The sequence below is a fragment of the Marmota marmota genome, unplaced genomic scaffold (assembly GCF_001458135.2).
Source record: "Marmota marmota marmota unplaced genomic scaffold, marMar, whole genome shotgun sequence".
NCBI lineage: Eukaryota > Metazoa > Chordata > Mammalia > Rodentia > Sciuridae > Marmota > Marmota marmota.
In genome coordinates this window covers 56,805,392-56,830,296 of record NW_026000037.1, presented here as the reverse complement: position 1 = coordinate 56,830,296, position 24,905 = coordinate 56,805,392, and the positions used below count along the sequence as shown (strand labels likewise).

The 24,905-nt window shown below is 33.7% G+C and overlaps 1 protein-coding gene across 8 annotated transcripts in view; it reads right to left on the bottom strand.

Moving 5' to 3' along the window:
- Ubr3 (ubiquitin protein ligase E3 component n-recognin 3) overlaps positions 1 to 24,905 on the bottom strand; it is a 226,280-nt gene that overhangs the window by 7,778 nt on the left and 193,597 nt on the right. For 7 of the 8 annotated variants that reach the window (XM_015479299.2, XM_015479298.2, XM_015479300.2 and 4 more), the window contains 4 exons: positions 17,107 to 17,231; positions 11,773 to 11,880; positions 11,522 to 11,647; positions 1,609 to 1,788 (listed from right to left, as the gene is read on the bottom strand). In XM_015479299.2, the coding sequence (XP_015334785.1) occupies positions 1,609 to 1,788; positions 11,522 to 11,647; positions 11,773 to 11,880; positions 17,107 to 17,231 (539 nt within the window). Of the gene's footprint in view, positions 1 to 1,608; positions 1,789 to 11,521; positions 11,648 to 11,772; positions 11,881 to 17,106; positions 17,232 to 24,905 lie in introns of those variants that run through there. The other variant, XR_007350982.1, reaches the window with a different exon arrangement.

Sequence of the window (24,905 nt, the reverse complement as noted above, 5' to 3'; positions counted from 1 at the left end):
TATATGCTTAGCATGCATAAGGCTCTGGGTTTGATCCCCAGCACAAAAAGAATTAGAGAAAATAAGTATAATCAATACACCAACTGTTAGACAAAGTGACACAAGTACAGTTGAATAGCATTATAGAAGGAGGGCTTTAAAACTGTAAAGGAAGATGAACTATCAGACCAGTCTTCACAGAAGAGGTAACATTTATCTCAGCACTAAGTCTCAAAGAGGAGATGGGCAGGAAGATTGTCTTAGATTAAAAAAAAAAAAGTAATAAAAAACAATTCTACCAAAGTTTAACAACATATAGCATATTTAAGAAATATTCTTTTGTGATTTAAGCAAGGTAGTGGCAGAGAAGTGATATAAAATGAAGATGAGCATGTTAGTGGTGCTTCCTTGTAATCCCAGTTACTCTAGAGACTTAGACAGGAAGATCTCAAGTTTGAGGCCATCCTCAGACCATCCATCCTCAGCAGCTTACTGAGACCCTGTCTCAAAGTAAAAATTTTTAAAAAGGTCTGGGAGGCAGAATGCTTCTGGGCTTATTCTCCAGTACCATTTTAAAGGCAGGGGTGGTGGTGGTGGGAGGAACAGAAAGGCAAGTCAGATAGTGAGGGTCACTGAGTGCCATGGTATATTATCTTCCTCAATAGGCATTGGTGTTCCATTGCCTATTGTGTTTAAGCCTGTTCCTACCAGAACTACGTTAGTCACTGTTCTCCTACTGATTTGAGTTCAATTTATTAAAGTCACATACATCTGGCCACCCAGTCCTATATATTTCTCTTGAATGTCTCTTGCATTAGTTACATTCTAATTTTTAACTATAAAAATAGTTCAGATTTTTACCACCTAAATAATTTCTTGCTTCCCTCTCTCTTTATTCTCCTTATTTTAATTTTCAGTCAGAAAATTAAATAAGAAATACTTATTTAAGAAACATTATTTTATGATTTAAGCAAGGTTGTGGCAGAGAAGTGATATAAAATGAAGATGAGCAGGTGGGTGATACTCCCTTGTAATCCCAGTTACTCTAGAAACACACTAGAAATACTTCCCTAGAATACTATTTTCATCATATTATTCCATTTCTCAAACTATAATACTATAGAAGAAAAGTCTGTGCACAAAATCAAGGCACTCACAGCTTACTCACTACTGCCCCAACTCTGCTCTCAACTCACTTGTCTCCAATGCAAACCCTTTGATCCACTGAGCTGACAACAGAGACCCAGCACATTTTCAAGTTATTCATGATATTTTAGATTTGCTAGTCTAAATCATTTTTTTTTCTTTTTAAAATGTAAGATAGTTCTCCTTCAAATAAAAATTCAAGTTCCCTGTTTACCTTAAAATTCCTTTGTATCTTTCAGGTCTAGTGCTATAAAAATCTGCTGACCAAAAACAAACTTCAAATAACACCTAATACCTTATCTTTATTAAAAGAACTATTTCTTTGTACATTCTAAAATTTTACACTATAAAATGCAATTTATCTGAGTAAACCACTTTTTCAATTTAACCAGTCTAACAAATGTTGCCAAGATGACCTGAAGTCCTTTATTTTCTATTAGCATACCACCACTATGGCAAGTGAATACCACTCTTTTTACATACCTTTCCTTGTTCTGCATGTCTTTCAGTAAATGATTTTATCTCAAAACACCACTGAGTTATAATATCAAATGGTGGAACTGGCCATTCCAGACACGAGGCACTGATGAAAGGATGTTCTGTTTGGTAAAATGTTGGCAGAAGTCCCAGGCAACTGGCAAGAACTGAAAATTCTTCTTCTTCCTTTTAGACATGAAATAGAGAATTCTCAAGATATTTAATCAAGAACATTTTCTATTATAGGTATTTTAAGTGTCATCCTCATCAATTACTTTGGGACAGGAAGAAAACTTTCTTAACTGAGTCAACTAAGGGCAACAGGAGGAACAAGAAGAAAAGAAACAGCTCCTCACTGTTATATCAAGACATACTCAAATATTTTTCATAAATGTCACAGCATCTGCTTCTTTTGTACATTTATTTTTTTAAATAATTATATTTACATATATAATGAATAGCCCATCTACAGAAACTAGTTACTCAATGAAAGCAAAGTTAATTTGGGGCAAAAAGAATGTTGCTTTGATTTAAAGGGTATATATGGTCAATGTAGATAAAGAACAACAATAAAAATGTAGAATTCATGAAAAGCAATGCTAAATAATTTGCTTGGACTCACAAGGAGTGTAAAACAAAGTGCATTAAAAAAGTAGGGGATGGATTTTAAAAAACCTGAGAGATCTAAAAGGCAGGCAATCTGAAGCTCTACTCACTAATAAAAGAATAGAGAAATCAGTGATCCAAGGACATATACCCTGAAAATTGATTTTTAAAGAAATTAGTCACTCTTAGAAACACAAAAATATATCCCCTAATTCCTCTTTATTTAATCAAAAACCATTTTATTTCTTGTGCTTTAGGAATCTTGTCAAGAAAGTCAGGGCCTAATCTGACATGAAAAAGATTTGGGCCTACTTTTTTCTCTATTAGGCACAAGTTCTCTGGTCTAATTCCTAGGACCTTGATCCATTTTGAGTTACGTTTTGTGCAGGGTGAGAGATAGGGGTTTAGTTTCATTTTGTTACATATGGATTTCCAGTTTTCCTAGCACCATTTGTTGAAGAGGCTATTTTTTCTCTAGTGCATATTTTTGGTGCCTTTGTCTAGTATGAGATAACTTTGTTTATATGGGTTTGTCTCTGTGTCTTCTATTCTGTACCATTGGTCTACATGTCTATTTTGGTGCCAATACCATGCAATTTTTGTTACTATAGCTTTGTAGTATAGTTTAAGGTCTGATATTGTGATGCCTCCTGCTTCACTCTTCTTGCTAAGGATAGCTTTGGCTATTCTGGGTCTCCTATTTTTCCAAATGAATTTCATGATTGCTTTTTCTATTTCTATAAGGAATGATGTTGGGATTTTAACTGGAATCGCACTGAATCTGTAGAGCGCTTTGGATAGTATGGCCATTTTGACATATTAATTTTGCCTATTCATGAGCATGAGAGATCTTTCCATCTTCTAAGATCTTCTTGAATTTCATTCTTTAGTGTTCTGTAGTTTTCACTGTAGAGGTCAACTTTTGTTAAGCTGACTCCCAAGTTTGTTTGTTTGTTTGTTTTGAGGCTATTGTGAATGGGGTAGTTTTCCTAATTTCTCTTTCAGAAGATTCATCACTGATGTATGGAAATAAAATCAAGGAACAATAAATGGAATAGACCCAAACGAAAAAGCTTCTTCTCAGCAAAAGAAACAAACAATGAGGAGCAAATTTTGGAAGCAAATTTTTGCACATCAGATAGAGCACTAATCTCCAGGATATATAAAGAACTCAAAAAACTTAACACCAAAATAACAAACAACCCAATCAATAAATGGGCTTAGGAACTGAACAGATGCTTCTCAGAAGAAGATACACATTCGATCAACAAATATATGAAACAATGTTCAATGTCTTTAGTAATTAGAGAAATTTGCATCAAAACTGCTCTATGATTTCATCTCACTCCAGTCAGAATGGCAATTATCAAGAATACAAACAATAATAAGTGTTGGCGAGGATGTGAAGGAAAAAGCACACTCATACATTGCTGATAGGACTGCAAATTGATGTAATTGCTGTGAAAAGCAGTATGAAGTTTCCTTAGAACACTTGTAATGGAACCACCATTTGACCCAGGTATCCCACTCCTCGGTCTATACCAAAGGGCTTAAAATCAGCATATTATAGAAATGCAGCCACATCAATGTTTATAGCAGCTCAATTCACAACAGTCAAACTGTAGAAGTAACCTATATATCCTTCAACAGATGAATGGATAAAGAAATTGTTGTATATATACATAATGGAATATTACTCAGCATTAAAACAGAATAAAATTATGGCATTTGCAGGTAAATGGATGGAGTTGGGGAATATCATGCTAAGTGAAGTAAGCCAAACCTCAAAACCCAAAGGCCAAATGTTCTCTCTGATAAGTGGATGCTGATCCATAATGGGGTAGGAAGGGTGCATGGGAAAAATGGAGGAACTTTGGGTAAAGGGAAGGGAGAGGTGGGGAGGGGGAATGGGGGCAGGAAAGATAGTAGAATGAGATGGATATCATTACCCTAGGTACATGTATGACTGTACATATGGTGTGATGCCACATCGTGTACAACCAGAGAAATGTAAAGTTGTGATGCAATTATATATGATGAATCAAAATGCATTTTGCTGTCATATATATATATATCTAATTAAAATAAATAAATAAATATTTTTTTAAAAAAAGACCATGTAGGAAGCTAGTGTGCTTATTTTTTCTCCCTTGTCTATTGGGTCAATTCCTCTTATCCTCCAAACTCCACCTCCCTAGGGAACCTTACCTGACCCCATTTAATGAGACCTTAAACCACCCAGCTCGATTCAGATAAAATAAATCCTTCCATATCTTGTAAATACTTCTATTCTTGTGCTTATGTTTTCTATTAATAACTTTAAAAATAAATTAGTTTTCTTTATAAGATTGTGAGTTATTTGAAAATAGGAATTGTATATTTCCAGTGTTTGGCACAAAGCAGATATTTAACAAACTTTTACACAAGTGAATGACTTATTTACATTAAATACAAAATTCTAAAATATGTGAAATGAAAAATAAAGATAAAAAATCAAAATTATATGCAAGTTGAGAAAGATAACAACATCTTAATCTCTAGAAATGAAGCTATATATCCTCCATTTATATAGCTACAGACATTTTTTAAAAACCATTTTACTGAGGTATAATTTACATACCATAAAATTCCATTTTAAGTATAATTTGATTAACTTTTGTGTATGTGCAGTAATGTGACCATCACAATCAATAAAATTTTAGAAAAATCTCCCCCAAAATTCACTCATGCTCCAGGAAGTCGATCCTGATCCCTATTCCTGCATCCACTAACCTGCCTTCTGCCATTATAGTTTTAGCTCTAATCTTCTTTTCATATAAATGGAATCATTCAGTATGTTGTCTGTGCCAGGTCTTTCACTTAGAATAATATTTTGATATTCATCCATGTTATTGTATATATCAATATGCATTCTTTTTAATTGCTGAGTAGTCTTCTAATGTATAGACACAATACATTTTATTCATTCATTCATGGACTTTCAGGTCAGTTTTTCGCTATAAATTAGGCTTTTATAAACATTTAGTCTTTATATGGATATGTTTTTATTTCTTTTGGAAGATACACAAGAATAGAATTGTTGGGTTGTACAGTAAGCATTTGCTTATTTTTAAAAGAAACTTTTAAATAAACTTTTTCCAATTGACTATATCATTTTGCATTCCTACCATTAAAAAATGAGAATTCTACTCATTTAGCTACTCTAAATCCTCACCAACACTTGGTATTATCACTTGTGACATTAATTTAGACTTTTTAAATGAACATGTTGAACATTTTTCATCTCCTTGTTGGCTATTCATATACATTTTTTCAAGAAATGTTTATTCAAATATTTTATAAATTTTTGTGCTGGGTTTCTTATTTTATTATTGAGTGATGAGTTTTGATATATGCTGGATACAAGTCCTTAGTCACACACTTTTTTAAAACATTCACTTACCATAAAACTCATTCTTTAAAGGAACAATTCAGTGGTTTTTAGCATATTTATAAATCAAACTGCATATTGCCATAATGTAATTCCACTATATTTTCATATCCTCTATTATAAATAAAATTATTTCTTGCATTATTTTCAGATTGCTCACTGTTAATATATGGAAATACAATGAATTTTTAATACCTTTATCTTTTTTCTTGCAATCTTTTTTTAAATATATGTATTTTTTTTTTAGTGGTAGTTGGACATAATACTTTTATTTTATTTATTTTTATGTGGTGCTGAGGGTCGAACCCAGTGCCTCACACATGTTAGGCAAGCACTCTACTGCTGAGCCACAACCCTGGCCCCTATCTTGCAATCTTATAGAACTTATCTCCAATAATTTTTTGAAGACCCCTTATGATTTTCTACATAGAAGACTACCTAATTTGTGAAGAAATTGCTTTACCTCTTCCTTTATATCTCTACCTTTTCAATTTGGATACCTTTTGTTTATTTTTCTTGCCTAAATACCTTGTTGCAAATCTAGTACAATATTAAAAACAAGTGGCCAGTCCTGGTTGCACATGCCTATAATCCAGCTGCTGAGGAGGCTGAGACAAGTGGATCATAAGTTCAAACCCAACCTCAGCAAAAACGAGGCACTAAGCAACTCAGTGAGACCCTGTCTCTAAACAAAATATAAAATTGGGCTGATGTGGCTCAGTGTTCGAGTGCTCAATCCCTGTTACAAAAAAAAAAAAAAAAAGTGGTGAGAACAGATATCCTTGCCTGATTCCTAATCTTGTTCCTGTCTTTAATTATTTGTATGAGGTTACCTAGGTACCTTTTATAGATATCCTTTTATAGGCTGAGCAAACTCTGTTCTATTCTTAGTTTATTGAAGTTTTTTTGTTGTTGTTTTTTGTTTTTAATTACCAAAAAGGGTATTAGATTTTGGCAAATTCTTCTTTTTTTTTTTTTTTTTTAACTAAGACGATCACATACAATTTTTTCATTTATTCTATTAATATATTCAATTAATTAATTTTTGTTAAACTAATTGTGCATTCCCAGGATAAATCTTTTTGGTCATGCCTAAACTTGCTACAACATTATTCACATTAGCCAAGATATGAAATCAATCTAACTGTCCATCGATGGGTGAACGAATAAAGTAAATATGATACACACATACCAGAATATTATTCAGGCTTAAAAAAGAAAGAAATTCTGTCATTTACAATACATACACATTTGAGGGACTTTCTGCTATATTAAATAAGCCAGTCACAGAAAAACAGATACTGATCCCCATCTATGTATGCAATCTAAAAAAGTCAAACTCATAGAAGCAGAGTAGACTGGTAGTTACCAGGGGATAGGCAGATAGGAAAAATGGGGGGATGTTGGTCAAATGATATGAACTTTCAGGCATAAGATGAATAAGTTCTGGAGCGCTAATGTATTACATAATGATTATGATTAATAATGCTGTATTGTATACTTACAATTGGTTGAGTAGTTCTTAAATGTTCGCATCAGAAAAAATAAGATAACTATGTAAGATGGTGGATATGTTAATTAGCTTGATTGTGGTAATCATTTTACAAAATATACATGTGTCAAAATATCATAGTGTGCACCATAAATAAATCTTATTTGTCAATTTACCTCAATAAAGATGAGAAAAATCCATTTGGTCATGAGGTATTCTTCTTTTTATTGTTAATACTACAGTAAATCTTTTTGCTTCTGTGTTCAGGGAGATATAGTTTTCTCTTCTTGTGATGCCTGATCTGGCTGTCAGGATAAAACTGTCCTCAGAAAATGAGATTAGAATTGTACTATCTTCCTCTACTCTAAAAGTTTATATAGTATTAATAAGATTTCTTCCTTAAATGTTTCACAGAATTTATTGTTGATTATTCTTTTTGAAAGAATAATAATTATATAGGTTGAATAAATCAATTTTCTTAATATCAGTCCACTCAGATTTTCTATTTCTTCTTGAGCAAGTTATACCTTTCAATGAATTTGTCTATTTCATCTAAGTTATCAAATTTATTGGCAAAGTATTATTCACAGTATTTTAATGGGTTTATACAGAGGTCTCCTCCTTAATTCCTGATATTAGTAATTTGTACTTTCTTTCTCTTTTTCCATATCAATCCAGTGAGAAGTCTAGCTCCTAAATAAAAAATATATGCATGGGTTTTCAGATCTAACCATAGGGAATTACAAAGGCTTTCCTGACAAGTCTCATAGAGAAAACTGCCCTCCCTACACATTGTTCCAGTCTCTGAAAGGAACCGCAGTTAAGGTCTCAGGCTACCTTGGCTACCTATACTCTTTCACATATTTAATATTCCTAGTCCCAGTGCATTTACTCCTATTTTCTTGGAGTAAATGCCTTGGACAGAAGTCTCTTCAGGTACCTCTGCCAAGGCCTCCTTAATGTGGTGATGGGCAGGGAGAACTTTGGAGACACTTTTCCCCAACATGATTTAGTACCCCAGTAACTTTTCTACTCCTGTTCTTTCCCCACTGACTCCAACCCACTAGTCCATAATACTGCCAGAACCTTGACCAGTGTGCCATTCCACAAGGAAAGGTGGAGTTGGCATTTTCAGGAACTGGGGAACTGGGAGAGTTAGCATTTTCTCAAGTTTTAGCCTCCTGCTTACGGCATCAGTAAGAGAACAAACAACTCACACTTGATTTGTTTCTTTAATTGGTGATTCTGACACATGGCAGCTCAGTTCTCTCCTAGCTCAGCTGAGCTCCTGACATCTAAATTTATCCATTTTATTGATCTTTGCAAAGAACCAGGTTTTGAAGTCACTGATTTTCTCTGCTGTTTCTCCATTATAATTCATTATAATCCATTATAATAAGATTTATACTCTGATTTTTGTTATTTCCTCTCTTTTACTTGTAAAGGAAACTGAATGTCACTACAAAATATGCTTCTTTGACATAAATATTTTTGAGCTAAAGGCAAGTAAGAAGTAAAGCAAACTGAGGAAGATCACTCTTTGTACTCTTTGTATCCTGCCCTACTTTCCATCTAAAGATAGGATACAAATTCTCCTTTACTGGAGACAACTCTTATTAGCTCAGATATGGTATCAGAGGAATATGCAAACAAACCCAACTCCATTCATTTATTCCCTTCCTACAATATCTTACCTCTAAAAAGTCTAAAACTGCTTTCTTCTGTCGTGTAACTTCTTTAAAATTTATTTCGTTGTTGAAGATGTTTTATAAGCCAGAATTTTAAGTCATTTGTTTGAGTTACCTTTCACTGAGGTTTCTCCAATGTGATGTGCACTGCACATGTTAATAAACTTGTTTGATTTTCTCATTTTCATCTTTCTTTTGTTACAAGAATTGGTACCAAATATAGACATATGAGAGTTGAGGAGAAATTATATTTATTCCAGGACTCACCTATCATTATTTGCTGATGGGATGATTCTATATCTAGAAGATCCAAAAAAGTTCACTAGAAAACTTCTAGAACTAATAAATGAATTCAGCAAAATAGCAGGATATAAAATCAACACCCATAAATCAAAGGCATTCCTATATGTCAGCGATGAATCTGCTGGAAGAGTAATTAGGAAAACTACCCCATTCACAATAGCCTCAAATAAAATAAAATACCTGGGAATCAATCTAACAAATGAGGTGAAAGACCTCTACAATGAAAACTAAGGGAAAAAAAATTGAAGAAAACTTCAGAAGATGGAAAGATCTCCCATGTTGCTGGACAGGCAGAATTAATATTGTCAAAATGGCCATATTACCCAAAGCGTTATACAGATTTAATGAAATTCCTACTAAAATCCCAATGACATTCTTCATAGAAATAGAAAAAGCAATCATGAAATTTATTTGGAAAAATAAGAGACCCAGAATAGCCAAAGCAATCCTTAGCAAGAAGAGTAAAGCAGGAGGCATCACAATATCAGAACTTAAACTATACTACTAAGCTATAGTAATAAAAATGGCATGGTATTGGCACCAAAATAGACTTGTAGACTAATAGTACAGAATAGAGGACACAGAGATAAACCCACATAAATACAATCATCTTATACTAGGCAAAGGCACTAAAAACATACATTGGAGAAAAGATAGCCTCTTCAACAAATGGTGCTGGCAAAACTGGAAATTCATATTTAGCAAAATGAAATTAAACCACTATCTCTCACCCTGCACAAAAATCAACTAAAAGTGGATCAAAGACTTAGGCACTAGAACAGAGATCCTATGCCTAATAGAAGAAAAAGTAGGCCCAGATCTTCATCATGTTGGCCTAGTATCTGACTTTCTTAACAAGACCCATAATGTGCAAGAAGTAAAATCAAGGATCAATAAAGGGGATGGATTCAAATTAAAAAGTTTCTTCTCAGTAAAGGAAACAATCAATAATGTGAGGAGAGAGCCTACATTTTGGGAGAAAATCTTTACCACATATACCTCCAATAAAGCATTAATCTCTAGGATATATAAAAATAATCCAATCAATAAATGGGCTAAGGAACTGAACAGATATTTCACAGAAGAAATACAATTGATCAACAAATACATGAAAAAGTGTTGAACATCTCTGGCAATTAGAGAAATGAAAATCAAAACTACTGAGATTTCATTTCATTCCACTCAGAATGACAATCATCAAGAATACGGGCAACAATAAATATTGGTGAGGATGTAGGAAAAAAGGTACACTCATACATTGCTCGTGGGACTGCAAATTGGTACAACCACTATGGAAAGCAGTATGGAGATTCCTAAGAAAACTTGGAATGGAACCATCATTTCACCCAGCTATCCCACTCCTTGGTTTATACCCAAAGGACTTAAAATCAGCATACTACAGTAATACGGCCACGTCAATATTTATCGCAGCCCAATTCATAATAGCTAAACTATGGAACCAACCTAGGTGTCCTTCAATAGATGAATGGATAAAGAAAATGTGGTATATATATTCAATGGAATTTCACTTGGCTTTAAAGAAGAATGAAATTATGGCAAATGCTAGAGTTGGAGAATATCATGCTAAGTGAAATAAGCCAATCCCAAAAAACCAAAGGCTGAATGTTTTCTCTAATATGAGGATGTTAATTCACAATAGGCGGGGAGCACTAGAGAAAAACAGAGTTACCTTAGATTAGGTAGAGGAAAGAGATTAGAGGGGTGGGGAAGGGATGTGGGGATACGAATGATAATAGAACAAAACAGACATTATTACTTTATATATATATGTGACTGCATGACCAATGTGATTCTACAACATGTACACTCAGAAAAAAGAGGAATTATATCCCATCTATGTATGATATATGAAAGTGCATAAATGCATTCTATTATCATGTATAACTAATTAAAACAAATAAAAAAAATTTTTAAAAAGCAAACCATATCAGTGATAAAAATAAATCAATAAACTAAATACTATGACCTATTTAAGTACTGGAAATGAATTATCACTGATTCAATCCAAAACTGCTCAAATATCCAACACTAGTAATATTATAAAAAGGGGTGAGTGCTAACGAATACCAAAATAGCAAATATTTATTCTTTGAGGTAGAATAACATATACTTATAAGGTCAGAATTACATATGTAGACATAAATATTATATTATACATTAGCATAATTTTTAAAAATAGCTTATTATAAAAATAAGGCTCCGGGGCTGGGGTTGTGGCTTAGGAGTAGAGTGCCCACTTAGCATATGTGAGGCCCTGGGTTCAATCCTCAGCACCACATAAAAATAAATATACAAAATTAAGATATTGTGTCCAACTACAACTAAAAAAATAAATATTAAAAAAAAATAAGGCTCCTTATCCACTACCCCAAATTTTACCTGGCAACTAGGTAAATCTTCCCCAAAAAGGTGGTGCTGAAGAAGGCTGGTGATTCTGAGGAAAGGTAAGCAGAAGTCCTGTAAATACTTTTCCATGGATTCAGGAGACCAAGCAATAGGACTAATCTAAAGTTAAAAAAGAAAATTTGAACAATTCATTGTATAATTGATGTAGTAAATTATATTCACAATGGCAACAAAATATTAAGCTTTTACTCAATAACTACTGTCTCATCTTAGCAAATACATACCATTACACACTCCTGAGTTCCTTCTTCATGGTATAACTTTCCTTTAGATAATTCATTTATAATAAAGCTCAATAACACTTCATAAGACTTTTCTGCATCACATGTATTCTGGAAAAAAAGTAACATTAGTTACATTGGTTATTATGAAATATAAAAAAATCTATGTTGAAAATAACACTTTTTAATGAGCAAAACTATGATTATATTATTCTTCAAGCATAGAAACTTCAATTTTTCTAAACTGGGATACAACCATATGCCTTTGGACACACAATGAAATTGAACAGGTAATCAAAACTATTCCAAAATTTGTTTAAAAGACAGCATATAAATTGTATAATGTAGATGCAAATGAACACATGCAAAACATGCCTTTTGAGCCAGTGATTTCCACTCTGGAATTCATCCAAAGAAAATAATCCAAAAGAAATTTTTTTTAAAAAAGCTATATTCAGGGCTGTGGCTGTGGCTCAGAGGTAGAATACTTGCCTAGCATGCATGAGGCACTGGGTTTGATCCTCAGCACCACATAAAAATAAAATAAAGATATTGTGTCCACTTATAACTAAAAAATAAATATTAAAAAGCTATATGCAGAGGACAGTCATTGCAGCACTATACCAAAAAAAAAAAAAAAGAGAGAGAAATGAACAACAATAATGATGCAGTTACCTAAATTATGGAATATCAACTTAACAGAATATTTTATAGGCAGTGATTATGACAAATTCAAACTATGTGGAAAATATTCATGATGTGAAGAGAGCCAAATAAAAGATATTGTACCACTCACTGTAATGGCACAAATCATATATGCATGTATTAGAAGAAAACATCAGCCACATTTTTAAAAATTTTACAACTTTCCTCAAATTTCTTGAAGAGGATTTGTTAAAACTATTTACAAATCAAACAGAATAATATATTTATTACAGAATGAACAAAAACTCTAATGAATAATGGTCTACAACAAAAACATAATTACTGCTTCCAATTTTATAAGAAAGCAAAATAATGGCTATTTATAAATTCACATTTATTTCAATAAAATATTTTATTCATAAAGAAATGTACCTCTTTTATACTTATTAAAATATTAAAGAAAAGTATAACATGAAAATTATAGTAAAACATAAATTGGAATAAAGTAATGACTTTGCTATTATGTCATTTAGGCTACTCATTAACTGTATTTTTGAAACGAAAAATAAAAGAATTGAGTAAACACCATGGAATATAGGTTTATTCTTAACTTTTAAGGTACTTATAGTTGGCCTGCAGATTTATTTGATGAGACTTGTTTCTATTTTCTTTTCTAATTGTTTCTTCCATGATATTGTATTCTTTTCAGTCAAACTATGAATTCCAAAATATCAGAAACTATGCTATTTTCCAGGAATACCTTTTCATAATAAATATCTGCTCATAACAAATAGAATTTATTTGATAATATTGGAGCTTTTGACACTAGAATTTGCCTGAGCATTCCTTTTTTGATAATCAGTTCTTTGCCTTATTTTAAATTAGTCCTCTGCCTTCTGCTGCATTCACTCTACCATGTAGAACTATGTCCTGATTCTAAACTATTAAAGTGTCCTTGTTGAGTATGGTGCCATATGCCTGTAATCCAAGTGGCTCAGGAGGCTGAAGCAGGAGAATCCCAAGTTCAAAACCAGCCAGCCTCAGCAACTTACCGAGGCCCTAGAAAATTTAGCAAGATGCTTTCTCAAAAAACAAAAAGGGATAGGAATGTGGATCGATGGTTAAGCACCCCTGGATTTAATCCCCAGTTACCTGCCCCCACCCAAAACGTCCTTGACTGCAACTGGTGTTATACCAGGTGACTCACCCACCTTTGCTTGCTTAATCAACAGGATGATCACATACTAAATATGATGACCTACAGGTTACATATACTTCACAAGAATCAACATACCACTGAATATCAAACAAGCAAAATTATTAAAACTTAATCAAATGATTTCTTAAACAAGGCAGAGTTCACTTAAACGCAAAATGTAGAAAACTTTAAAAAATATAACCATGAAAGATTTGTTACTTGCTAATAAATGTGACATACTTAAGATTCTTTAAATATACAACCCAGCCAAAAGCTTCCAAAATTTAGTACTCTTTTGAATTAGAGTTACAGAAAACAATAGTATTATTTCAAAGAACAATACTTTTTGTTCAGTATGATTTCAAGAATAATATTTATGTTTAGACCACTCAAGTAAATTACTGAATGAAATTACCTTATAAATCAAATACATCAACATGTATTACATAAATAAAGAACATGCCGAATTCTATATTAAATCAGACAGTTAAATATAATGTTTACTAGTTTATACTGAGCACTCTTCTCACCAGAGGAGTATTGGATGAAAAAAAATGAATTTCACACGTATACAAGTCTTAAGAAAGCATATTTTAAATAGTCTTTGAATAAATGAAAGAACAGGCTCATGAAACTTAAGAATGAATTTCTGAGAAAATGGGCAAAAGATTTAAATTCCAGATCAGAAGAATACTAAGGAAAAGGTAGCAAAAATAAGTGGGTTGGGGGCTGGGGACGTAGCTCAGTTGGTAGAGTGCCTGCCTCACATGCACAAGGCACTGAGTTCAATCTGCAGAACCACCACCACCACCACCACACACACACACACACACACACACACACACACAAAGTGGGTTAAATAAAGGAAGGGATCAAGGTTTGAGAGATGCAGTGAGGTATGTAAGAGATGCAGAGGGTATGTGTTAGGTATAATGCTTGGTCTAAATTACAGTGCTTCTTAAACTTTTGGGGATAACAGGCCCTGTAAGTATATTCTGAATGTCACATTTCCACTTCCAGAAAACAAAACAAAACAGAATCTACCCAAATATCTCGGCTTAACAAATTCTAGTATAAAAGACTCTTAGCAAAAATTCCACAGAACACAGGAATGCAATTTACAGTGATAATGATTTTTCCAACAGAACTAAACCTTATTATCAAGTTAATCTCAATACTCCTTCAAAAATATGTAGTACCTATATATTTATTGCCCCAGGCTAGATTAGATATGACCCAAAAAAAAGCTTTTGTGAGAATTATCATACCTAAGCATAAAGAATTATGGAGATGAAATGAGTAAAACCCAGTGAAGAAAGGAAAAAGGGAGTGAAAAGGGAGGGAATTGAAAGTATATTAAAAAAAAAAGAAAGGAATTACACAGAATTTAATTCATACACAGCGATCCATTTCATCATTCATAGTCATTATTTACAACTTCTATATATCTAAATATTTATATCTATTGTAGAGAAAGGTAACGTGGCATACCAACCATGACAGTTTTTGTTTTCAGTACTAATTTATATGGCTATGAATTAACATATTTTTAATTTATGTTCTAATAACAGGTGTCATAGTGTTTTACTAAGACTTTTTAAAAATAGCTATCAAGGGCTGGGATTGTGGCTAAGTGGCAGAGCACTTGCCTCGCATACGTGAGGCACTGGGTTCGATCCTCAGCATCAAATAAAAATAAAGAAACAAAATAAAGATACTGTGTCCATGTATAACTAAAAAAAAAATTTTAAAGCTATCAATTATAAAATTAACAAAGAATACTGACTAAACAGCCACTTAAATCCTGTTCCTTTCATCAGAAATTTACAATTGTTTAAATTTTGTCATTAAGACCTAATTTTGGAAACTACACTGAGATTCCATCTCTCTCCAGTCAGAATGGCAATTATCAAGAACCACAAGTAACAATAAATGTTGGCAAGGACGTGGGAAAAAAGGGAAAGTGAAGGGAAGGGAAGGGAAGGCAAGACAAGGCAAGGCTAGGTTTTTTAAGTTTAGAAGTGGTAGGCTGGTGTTATGGCTCAGCAGTAAAGTGCTCATCTCACATGTGCAAGGCCCTAGGTTCGATCCTCAACACCACATAAAAATAAATAAATAAATAAAATTAAGGTGTTGTGTCCAACTACAACCACAAAAAATAAATATTAAAAAAAGAGCAGATTATGCTAAGCGAAGTTAGCCAATCCCTAAAAAACAAATGCTGAATGTCTTCTCTGATATAAGGGAGGTGACTCAAAACAGAGTAGGGAGGAAGAGCGTGAGAAGAAGATTAACACTAAACAAGGAAGAGAGGTGGGAGGGAATGGGAGGGAGAAGGAGAATTGCACGGAAGATGGAAGGAGACCCTCATTGTTACACAAAATACATACACAATGGTATGAGGGGAAAGGGGAAAAAAAGAGAGAAAGAGAGAAAAGTGTCACAGTAGATGGGTAGAGAGAGGTGATGGGAGGGGAGGAGAGGGGAGGGGGGATAGGGAGGGCAGCAGAATACAACTGACACTAGGATTGCTGTAGGTATATACATGGCTGTATAACCAATGTGATCCCGCAATCTGTGCTGGCAGCTGGAAGCTGCCAGCTGATGAATGGCTCACAGCGACCCCAGCAACTTCTAGCTGCCAACTGATTGGCTCCTCTGTGCTGATGCTCATTGGGCTGTTTCCCTGCCCTTTCAGACCACAGAGCTGCTCATTGGGGGACTTTTTTGGCTGTGGCTCTCAACAAATCTGTACACATGGAAAAATGAGAATTCATACCCTATTTGAATCAAATGTATGATATGTCAAGATCATTGTATTGTCTTGAGCAACTAATTAAAAAAAAAAAGGAAGTGGTAAGTCAAAGTGCTGGGGTTGTAGTGGTAGAGCACTTGGCTAGCATGTGTGAGACACTGGGTTCAATTCTGAGCACCACATATAAATAAATTAAATAATAAAGGTCCATTGACAACAAAAAAATATTTTAAAAAAAAGAAGTGTAAGTCAAAAAGCAAACTTCAGATTGTAATAGGAAATAGGAATAAAGAAAAAATTGACAGATAAATAGTTTAAATCTGCAGATACTTAATTACTATGTTCACTGAAATGTCACAGTTTTTTATTTTTTTTATTTTTTTTAATTTTTTTTTTTTTGGTACTAGGGATTGAACCCAAGGCCTCATGCTTGCTGGGAAAATGCTCTATCACTAAGCTACATCCCCAATCCTTTTTATAACTTCCTTAAGATTAATGTTTGTAGCAAAATTTACAAAACAAAACTGTCCAAAGTATAAAGGCCAAGTATAGAGACAGATGCAGAAAGTCTAATCACGTAAGGAGACATTTAATTCTTTTTTTTAAAGTCTGAAGGTACTCTACTTCCAATTAAAATACCATTAACTCATTTTGTCTTTCAAACACTTAACTTCACTCATATCCTCATTTGAATGAGTTCCCCAAACTACTAAATGATGAATTCAGAAAAGAGACTAACCTTTTTGAGAGCTCCCATGTGTTTCCAGGCTGACCTATCTTCCTCACTGCATTTAACTGAAAGTGCAGCAAGAGCCTGTGTATATAGTAGGGTAAAAAGCACCTTCACAATGCAGGTGAAGTGTTCTACGAGAGAAAAAGAATATCATTATTTTTTTGGAATCTAGACATTTTATAAACAAGATAACTTCATAAATACAGCTTTCCTTGCATGTGCAACACTTAAATAGTTAACAAAATGAAATTATGATGTGCTATACTTGTTGCCTAAAAGATCTGAAATTATAAAAACAATGTTCCTCTATACATCCACAGAATATGTTGATAAGAAGCATAAGAAAGTATGATCTATTTTGGAAGACCAAAAAGTTAACGTCATTCAACCTGGGAATGAAGCCTATAGAACCTTGGCAAATACCCTCGCTGGTTTTCAGGTGCTCATTACAACATTCAAGTGTTTCAATGTTTAAAACCAACATATTACCTACCTCTAGTATAAGAAAGAGCTCATAAAGAATAGTATAATACAAAAGATCTATATAATGAAAATTACAGAATCCTAAAGAAAGAAATCAAAGAAGACCTTAGAAGATGGAAAGATCTACCTAGCTCTTGGATAGGCAGAATTAATATTATCAAAATGACCGTACTTCCAAAAGCACTATATAGATTTAATGCAATTCCAATCAAAATTCCAATGATATTCCTCAAAATAACAGAAAAATCAATCATGAAATTCATCTGGAAAAATAAGAGATCCAGAATAGCTAAAGCAATCCTTAGCAGGAAAAGTGAAGCAGGTGGCATTATTATACCAGACCTTAAACTATACTACAGAAAAATAGTAACAAAAACAGCATGGTATCAGCACCAAAACAGAATAGAGGACACAGAGACCAACCCATACCACTACAATTATCATATATTAGACAAAGGTGCCAAGAACATGCATTGGAGAAAAGATAGCCTCTTCAACAAATGGTGCTGAGAAAACTGGAAATTCATACGCAAAAAAAAAATGAAATTAAACCTCTATTTCTCACCATGCACAAAACTCAAATCAAAATAAATCAAGGACTTAAGAATACAACCAGAGGGCTGGAGTTGTGGCTCAGTGGTAGAACACTTGCCTGGCATGCATGAGGCTCTGGGTTCAATCCTCACCACTGCATATAAATAAATAAAATAAAAAGATCCATTGACAACTAAAATAAATAAATAAATATATATATATATATATATATATATATTTTAAATACATCCAGAGACCCTGAGTCTAATAGAAGAAAAAGTAGGTCCTAATCTACATCACGTGGGATTAGACTCCAACTTCCTTAATAAGACTCCTGTGGTGCAAGAATTAAAATCAAGAATCAATAAATGGGAGGGACTCAAACTCAAAAAAGTTTCTTCTCAGCAAAAGAAACAATCTGTGAAGTGAGCCTATATCTTGGGAACAAATCTTAACCCCTTGCACATCAGATAGAGCACTAATCAGTGGGCTATATAAAGAACTCAAAAAGCTAAACACCAAAAAAACAAATAACCCAATCAATAAATGGGCCAAGGACCTTAAGAGAGACTTCTCAGAAAACGATGTACAATCAATCAATACATGAAAAAATGTTCATCATCACTAGTAATTAGAGAAATGCAAATAAAAACCACTCTAAGATTTCATCTCACTCCAGTCAGAATGGCAGCTATTATCCACACAAACAACAATAAGTGTTGGCGAGGATGTGGAAAAAAAGATACACTCATACACTGCTGTGGGACTGCAAATGGTGCAGCCAATATAGATAGCAGTATGGAGATTTCTTGGAAAACTGGGAATGGAACCACCAATTGACCCAGTTATCCCTCTCCTCGGCCTATACACAAAGGACTAAAAACAGCATACTACAGGGACCCAGCCACATCAATGTTTATAGCAGCACAATTCACCATAACTAAACTGTGGAACCAACCTAGATGCCCTTCAATAGATGAATGGATTAAAAAAATGTGGCATATATACACAACGGAATATTACTCAGCAATAAAAGAGAAAAAAATCATGGCATTTGCAGGTAAATGGATGGAGTTAGAGAAGATAATGAATGCTAAGTGAAGTTAGCCAATCCCAAAAAACCAAGTGCCAAAAGTTTTCTTTGATATAAGGAGGCTGAGTCATAGTGGGATAAGGAGTGGGAGCATGGGAGGAACAGACAAATTCTAGATAGGAAAAAGGGGTGGGAGGGGAAGGGAGGGGGGAATGGAATTATTAATGATGGTAGAATGTGATGATCATTATTATCCAAAGTACAGGTATAAAGACACGAATTGGTGTGAATGTACTGTGTATACAATCAGAGATATGAAAAATTGTGCTCTATATGTGTAATTAGAAATGTAATGCATTCCTCTGTCATATATAAATAAAAAGAAGAGGGCTGGGGTTGTGGCTCAATAGTAGAGCACTTGCCTAGCATGTGTGAGGCACTGGGCTTGATTCTCAGCACTGCATATAAATAAATAAAGGTCCACTGGCAATTAAAAATATTTTTATTAAATAAATAAATATAGTATAATATAAAATATGTATTTTATAAAGTAAAAAAAAAGACATTCTAGTATTTAAGTTGCTGAGTTTCAGAATTCAGTGAAAACTATAGTAATATCAAACAGTAAAAACAATACATAAAGTGCCTGATAGCTTTGGACATATATGAGGTACTTTTATATTAAATGGGAGCTTAACAATCATAGTTAACATCTGCATTACGTAATAACTTAGAAAATCTTTTCAAATGTCTTATTCAATCCTCAAAATGGTCTCAATGTTTCAGACAGATAAACTTACACACCTAGGATTCTAAACTTGCATCCATATAGATAATTTTTCTTCAAATCTGTGTTCCTTCTATCATACTATGCTGCTCTGGTAGCAAATGCTTATTTCTATGTAATCAGTTGCTGGAGTGAAAAATTTATAGACATCCTTGATACTTTTCTGTCTCTTTCTCACCCACATTAAAATAATTACCAAGTCCTGTCAATTCTATTTTTTAAATATCTCCCAAGTCAGTTCAAAAAACCTGGACAAAACTTCCATTGTTTCTTTTCCAGACCTAAAATTCCAACCTAAGTGACTATGTCACATCCTTGATCATTTCCATGTTTGATGATTCACTAGAACTCATAAGATTATACTGAGTCTTATAGTCATACTCATGACTATGATTCATGACAGCATAAGAATACAAACTAAAATCAGCAAAGGGAAAAGGCCCATTGGGTAAAGTCCTGAGGAAATTTTTAGAGTCCACACTGGATGTGCTTAATCTCCTCCAGCAACAAGCTGTGACAGCTCAGAAATCTCACGAAAGAGACAGCACCCAAAGGGATGCCTCTGCCTAGCACATACCAAAATCCCAGACTCCTAGGGAGAAAGTAAAAGCGTTCAGCAAGAACCACATTGTTACTCAAAACAGATTTGGCATTCTTATCAGTTCTGAAAATGATGGGTTTCCTTCCAAAGCCCAAGTTCACTGATGCCAGTTAAGGTCCAACTTTACAAGCAGGCCTTCTATGTTAATTCTTTTCTACATGGTAGTTTATCTGCATCACCTCTTAGATTCTTACAATCTATTTTTTACTGTAGCTAGACTGATGTCTGCCCCTTTCCACTGAGGTGTAATTGATGAAAATTATAAATACTGAAAGTATAAACATACACTCTGAAATGATTCACATTCAAGTAAACATATACATCACCTCATATAGTTATCACTTTATGTGTATGTGGTTAGAATACTTAACGTCTACAACAAAGTTTTATTAAATACAGTTAGTATACTTAATTTAGGAGATATAGTGTGAGCAGATTCTAGAATTTATTTTCTTGGCACTTGTACCTTTGACTAATATCTCCCCACTTCCCCACCCACCCTCCTGACCACTGGTAACTACACTTCTACTGTTTCCATGAGTATGAATGTTTTAAATTCTACATATAAATGGGATAATGCATTACAGCTGGTCCTCTGTGTCCACAGCTTCCACATCTGCAGAGTCAATCAACTTCAGATAGAAAATATTTGGAAAAAAATTATCTTTATTGAACATGCACAGTTTTCTTTCTGGCTTTATTAAACAATACAGTGTAACAACTATTTTACATAGCATTTACATTGTATTAGGAATTACACAATGTACCTTGTATTATTGTGTGTGTGTATATATATAAAAATATATAAATATATAAATTAAAGAAAAAATATATAGTAATATTGTCTTATAAGTAAACTAGAGAAGATTTAAAGTATTACCACAGGACATGTATAAATTATATGCAAATATTATGCCATCTTTATATAAGAGACTTGAACATCTTCAAATTTTGGAATACATGCGGCATCCTGAAACCAATCCCTAGAAAATACCAGGGGACAATTGTATTTATCTCTGGGACTGGCTTATTTCATGTAACATAATATCCTCCAGGTTCACTGCTGCAAATGGAACAAGATTTCCTTCCTTTTTAAGGTTAAATAACCTTCCATGTATATATGTGTGCATGTGTGTATGTGCATGTGTGTATCCATTCACTCATTAACATTTAGGTTGTTTCCACATCCTAGCTATTGTAAACAATGAGGCAATGGAACATGGGGATACAGATATCTCAAGACACTGACTTCATTTCCTTTGGCTCACACCCAGAAGTAGGATCTCTGTATCATATGATAGTCCTATTTTTAATTTTCTGAGGACCCTCCACAATCTTTACCATAAGGGTTGAACTAATTTACATTCATTCCAACAAGGTATAAGGGTTCCATTTTCTCCACATCCTCACCAATACTTTTTTGATAGAAACCTTCCAAACCAGTTAGAGGTAATATCTCACTGTAGTTTTGATTTGCAGTTCCCTGATGATTACTGATATTAAGAAGACTGATGATCTTTTAAAGAAACATTTGGCATCCTTCCCCCCTAGGTGTCTACAAACTGAAATAATCTTCCTTTCTCATAGGTAGGCTAACTCATGAAATCAGTCAAATAACACCTTGAAAGTCACTTCCCAAAGAAAATCTTCCCTGATTTAAAATTGTGTGAGTATACACATGTGTGCCACATATCTGCTCTTATCCGTGCTGATCAGTTAGGGTGGGTACTTGATATAAACCATATTAGTCAGAGTGCATCTATGGGATTTTTATAACTGGAGATGAAGGGAAAGTGTAAATATTGAGCCTAGAAATGTCAGAGGCCATGCTTCTGGTCAACAGCTGAGCCTGAATGAAGTGACAAGACTGACGAAAGTTGACTCATGGCAGAATGAGAGATCCATGATAGAAAGAATCTGTCAGCACTTAAAGTTATGGTTCTGGTTTATCCCTAAGACCATAAGACTACTCCCAGCTCCTACAGGCTCATGTGAGTCCATCAGTGGACTTCAAATGAATTTCTCTCACCTGCAATAGATATAGCATTAAGAACTTATAGTATGGGAGCAAATAGAAGGAGAAGAAATCTAAAGTTGGAGCATTAAAAAATAAAGGCTCCAGACCCAACCAGGAAACTTAGTTTTGAATAATGAAGATAAATAAGTCATAATGAGGAAGCCAGGGATGGAATCAAGAAAGGGAAGGAGGATTTCAGAGGATACAGAGATATGAAACTAGAAAAGTTAATTTTTGTGCTGAAAACCAAATGTTGCAAACAATAAGCTACCCATCTGAATGCAGCTTCAGAGATGTATGGTATACCTCTATCCTATTTCATTTTTATTTACTGACATTTAAAAACAGATTTCTTACGAAAGTCCAGAATTTCACTTACTCTTGATGAATAAAATCTGATAATAAAGCAATTTATGCAGGAGAATGACATTATATTTGCATTTTGAAATATCCACTGTGGCTTCTTAGAAAAGGATGGAACAAGACAAGAATGGAGGCAAATCAGGGAAATGCAAATTCAAACTAATTTGAGATCCCATCTAACCCCAGTTAAAACAACTATTTAAAAAAAAAATGCTGGCAAGGATGCAGAGAAAACGGAATTCTTTTGAACTACTGGTGGAAATGTAAATTAGTAAATGCACTACGGAAAAACAGTATGGAAATTCCTCAGAAAACTAAAAAATGAGCTACCACATGATCCTTATACCACTCTTAGGTATATATCTTAAGAAAATAAAGTCAACACAAGACAGACACCTGCATACCAATGTTTACTGTGGTACTATTTACAATAGCCAAGATATGGAATCAGCCTAGGCACCCATCAACAGATGAATGGATAAATAAAATATGATATAGATACACAAAGAAGAATGAAATTCTGTCATCTGCAGGGAAATGGATGGCACTGGAGGACATCATGTTGAGCAAAATAAGTTAGACACAGAAAGACAAGATTGTATGTTTTCTCTTATATGTGTAAACAAACAAAGAGGATAAAAAGCAGAAGAGGGACTAGCAAGGACTTGGAAGGGAGCTTGAGGGATGGGTAAAATCGATATCAGGAAGAGTGGACATGAGCAATGTACAACATATACATGGATGGAAATGTCATGGTGAAACATCTGTACAATTAATAAGTGTTAATTTTTAAAAAATTACAGTTAAGAACACCTACCAGCAGACTGAAGAAGCATTATATATATGTAATTAGGATGCCCTGCACTAAAGGGCAACGAAGATGAAGAGAATTTTTCAAGTTAGAAGAAGATTTAAATGATAGAAATTATAGGACTGGTTGACATTTAGAGGTATAGAATGATGGTAGTATCTCCTATACAAAGGGTAGATGGTAGTAGATTGACTAAAATGGAAAACAGGAAGAAAGCAGGTTTAGATAGGAAGAAAATTACTATTATATATGTGAATTTAAGGTATGTGTAGGAATTTGGGTTTGGTACTCAACAGGAAGTTGTAGCCTGGTGCTAGAGACTGGGGAATTATTAGAGAATTAAGTCCAGCTGAAGTTACAGAAAAGATAAAATTTAGAAGGTAAGGGACAGGAAGTAAGGAATAATTCAGGGTGTGAGAGAATGGTGAATGAAAAACAGCCTCAATATAAGTAGAAAAAGGATAACAGGGGAACCAGGAAAGAATTACATCATCAAAACCAAGAAATGAGTGTTCCATCAATGTTTAAACAGTTTGATGAAAATTAATAGCATTTGTCTAAGCATAAACAAAAAGACTTTAACAAGGGAAATCATTTACGTTGTCTAGAAACACCACTCACATGTATCTTCTCTTTTTAAACTATATTTTTATTAAAAAGTAAAGCACTAAAAGAAATGACAGCTACTATATACAGAATTTAAGCTTTTTGTTGTAGAAAAGTACTATTTTCTATTTTTAGTCACTGTCACTGTTTTTAAGCATTTAAACTGGCAATTTAAAGTCACAGCAATTTAAAATCACTCAAATTTTCACATTCACTTGTTCATTTAATAATTTATTTATTGAATGCTCATAAGGGATGAAACCAAAGTCTTTTAGGGACTTTTATAAAGCAAGGAATCACCTATCTTCAGTTTATGTATATTAGATCAAATGAACAAATCCCTGCAAACATAAGTATCAAAATTTAAAAAGGAAAAACAGGATCGACAACCACTCTCATCCAATGGGTTTAAAAACAAAAGTCCACAATCAAAACACTTAAGATTGAACAAAGAAGATCAATACCTACTTGAAATGTCTTAGAAGAAAACAGATTTTAACATTTATAATAGTACTGTGGTACTTTTACAGTGGTATAGAGGTGGGATTGGGGCAGGGTACATTCAAGGCA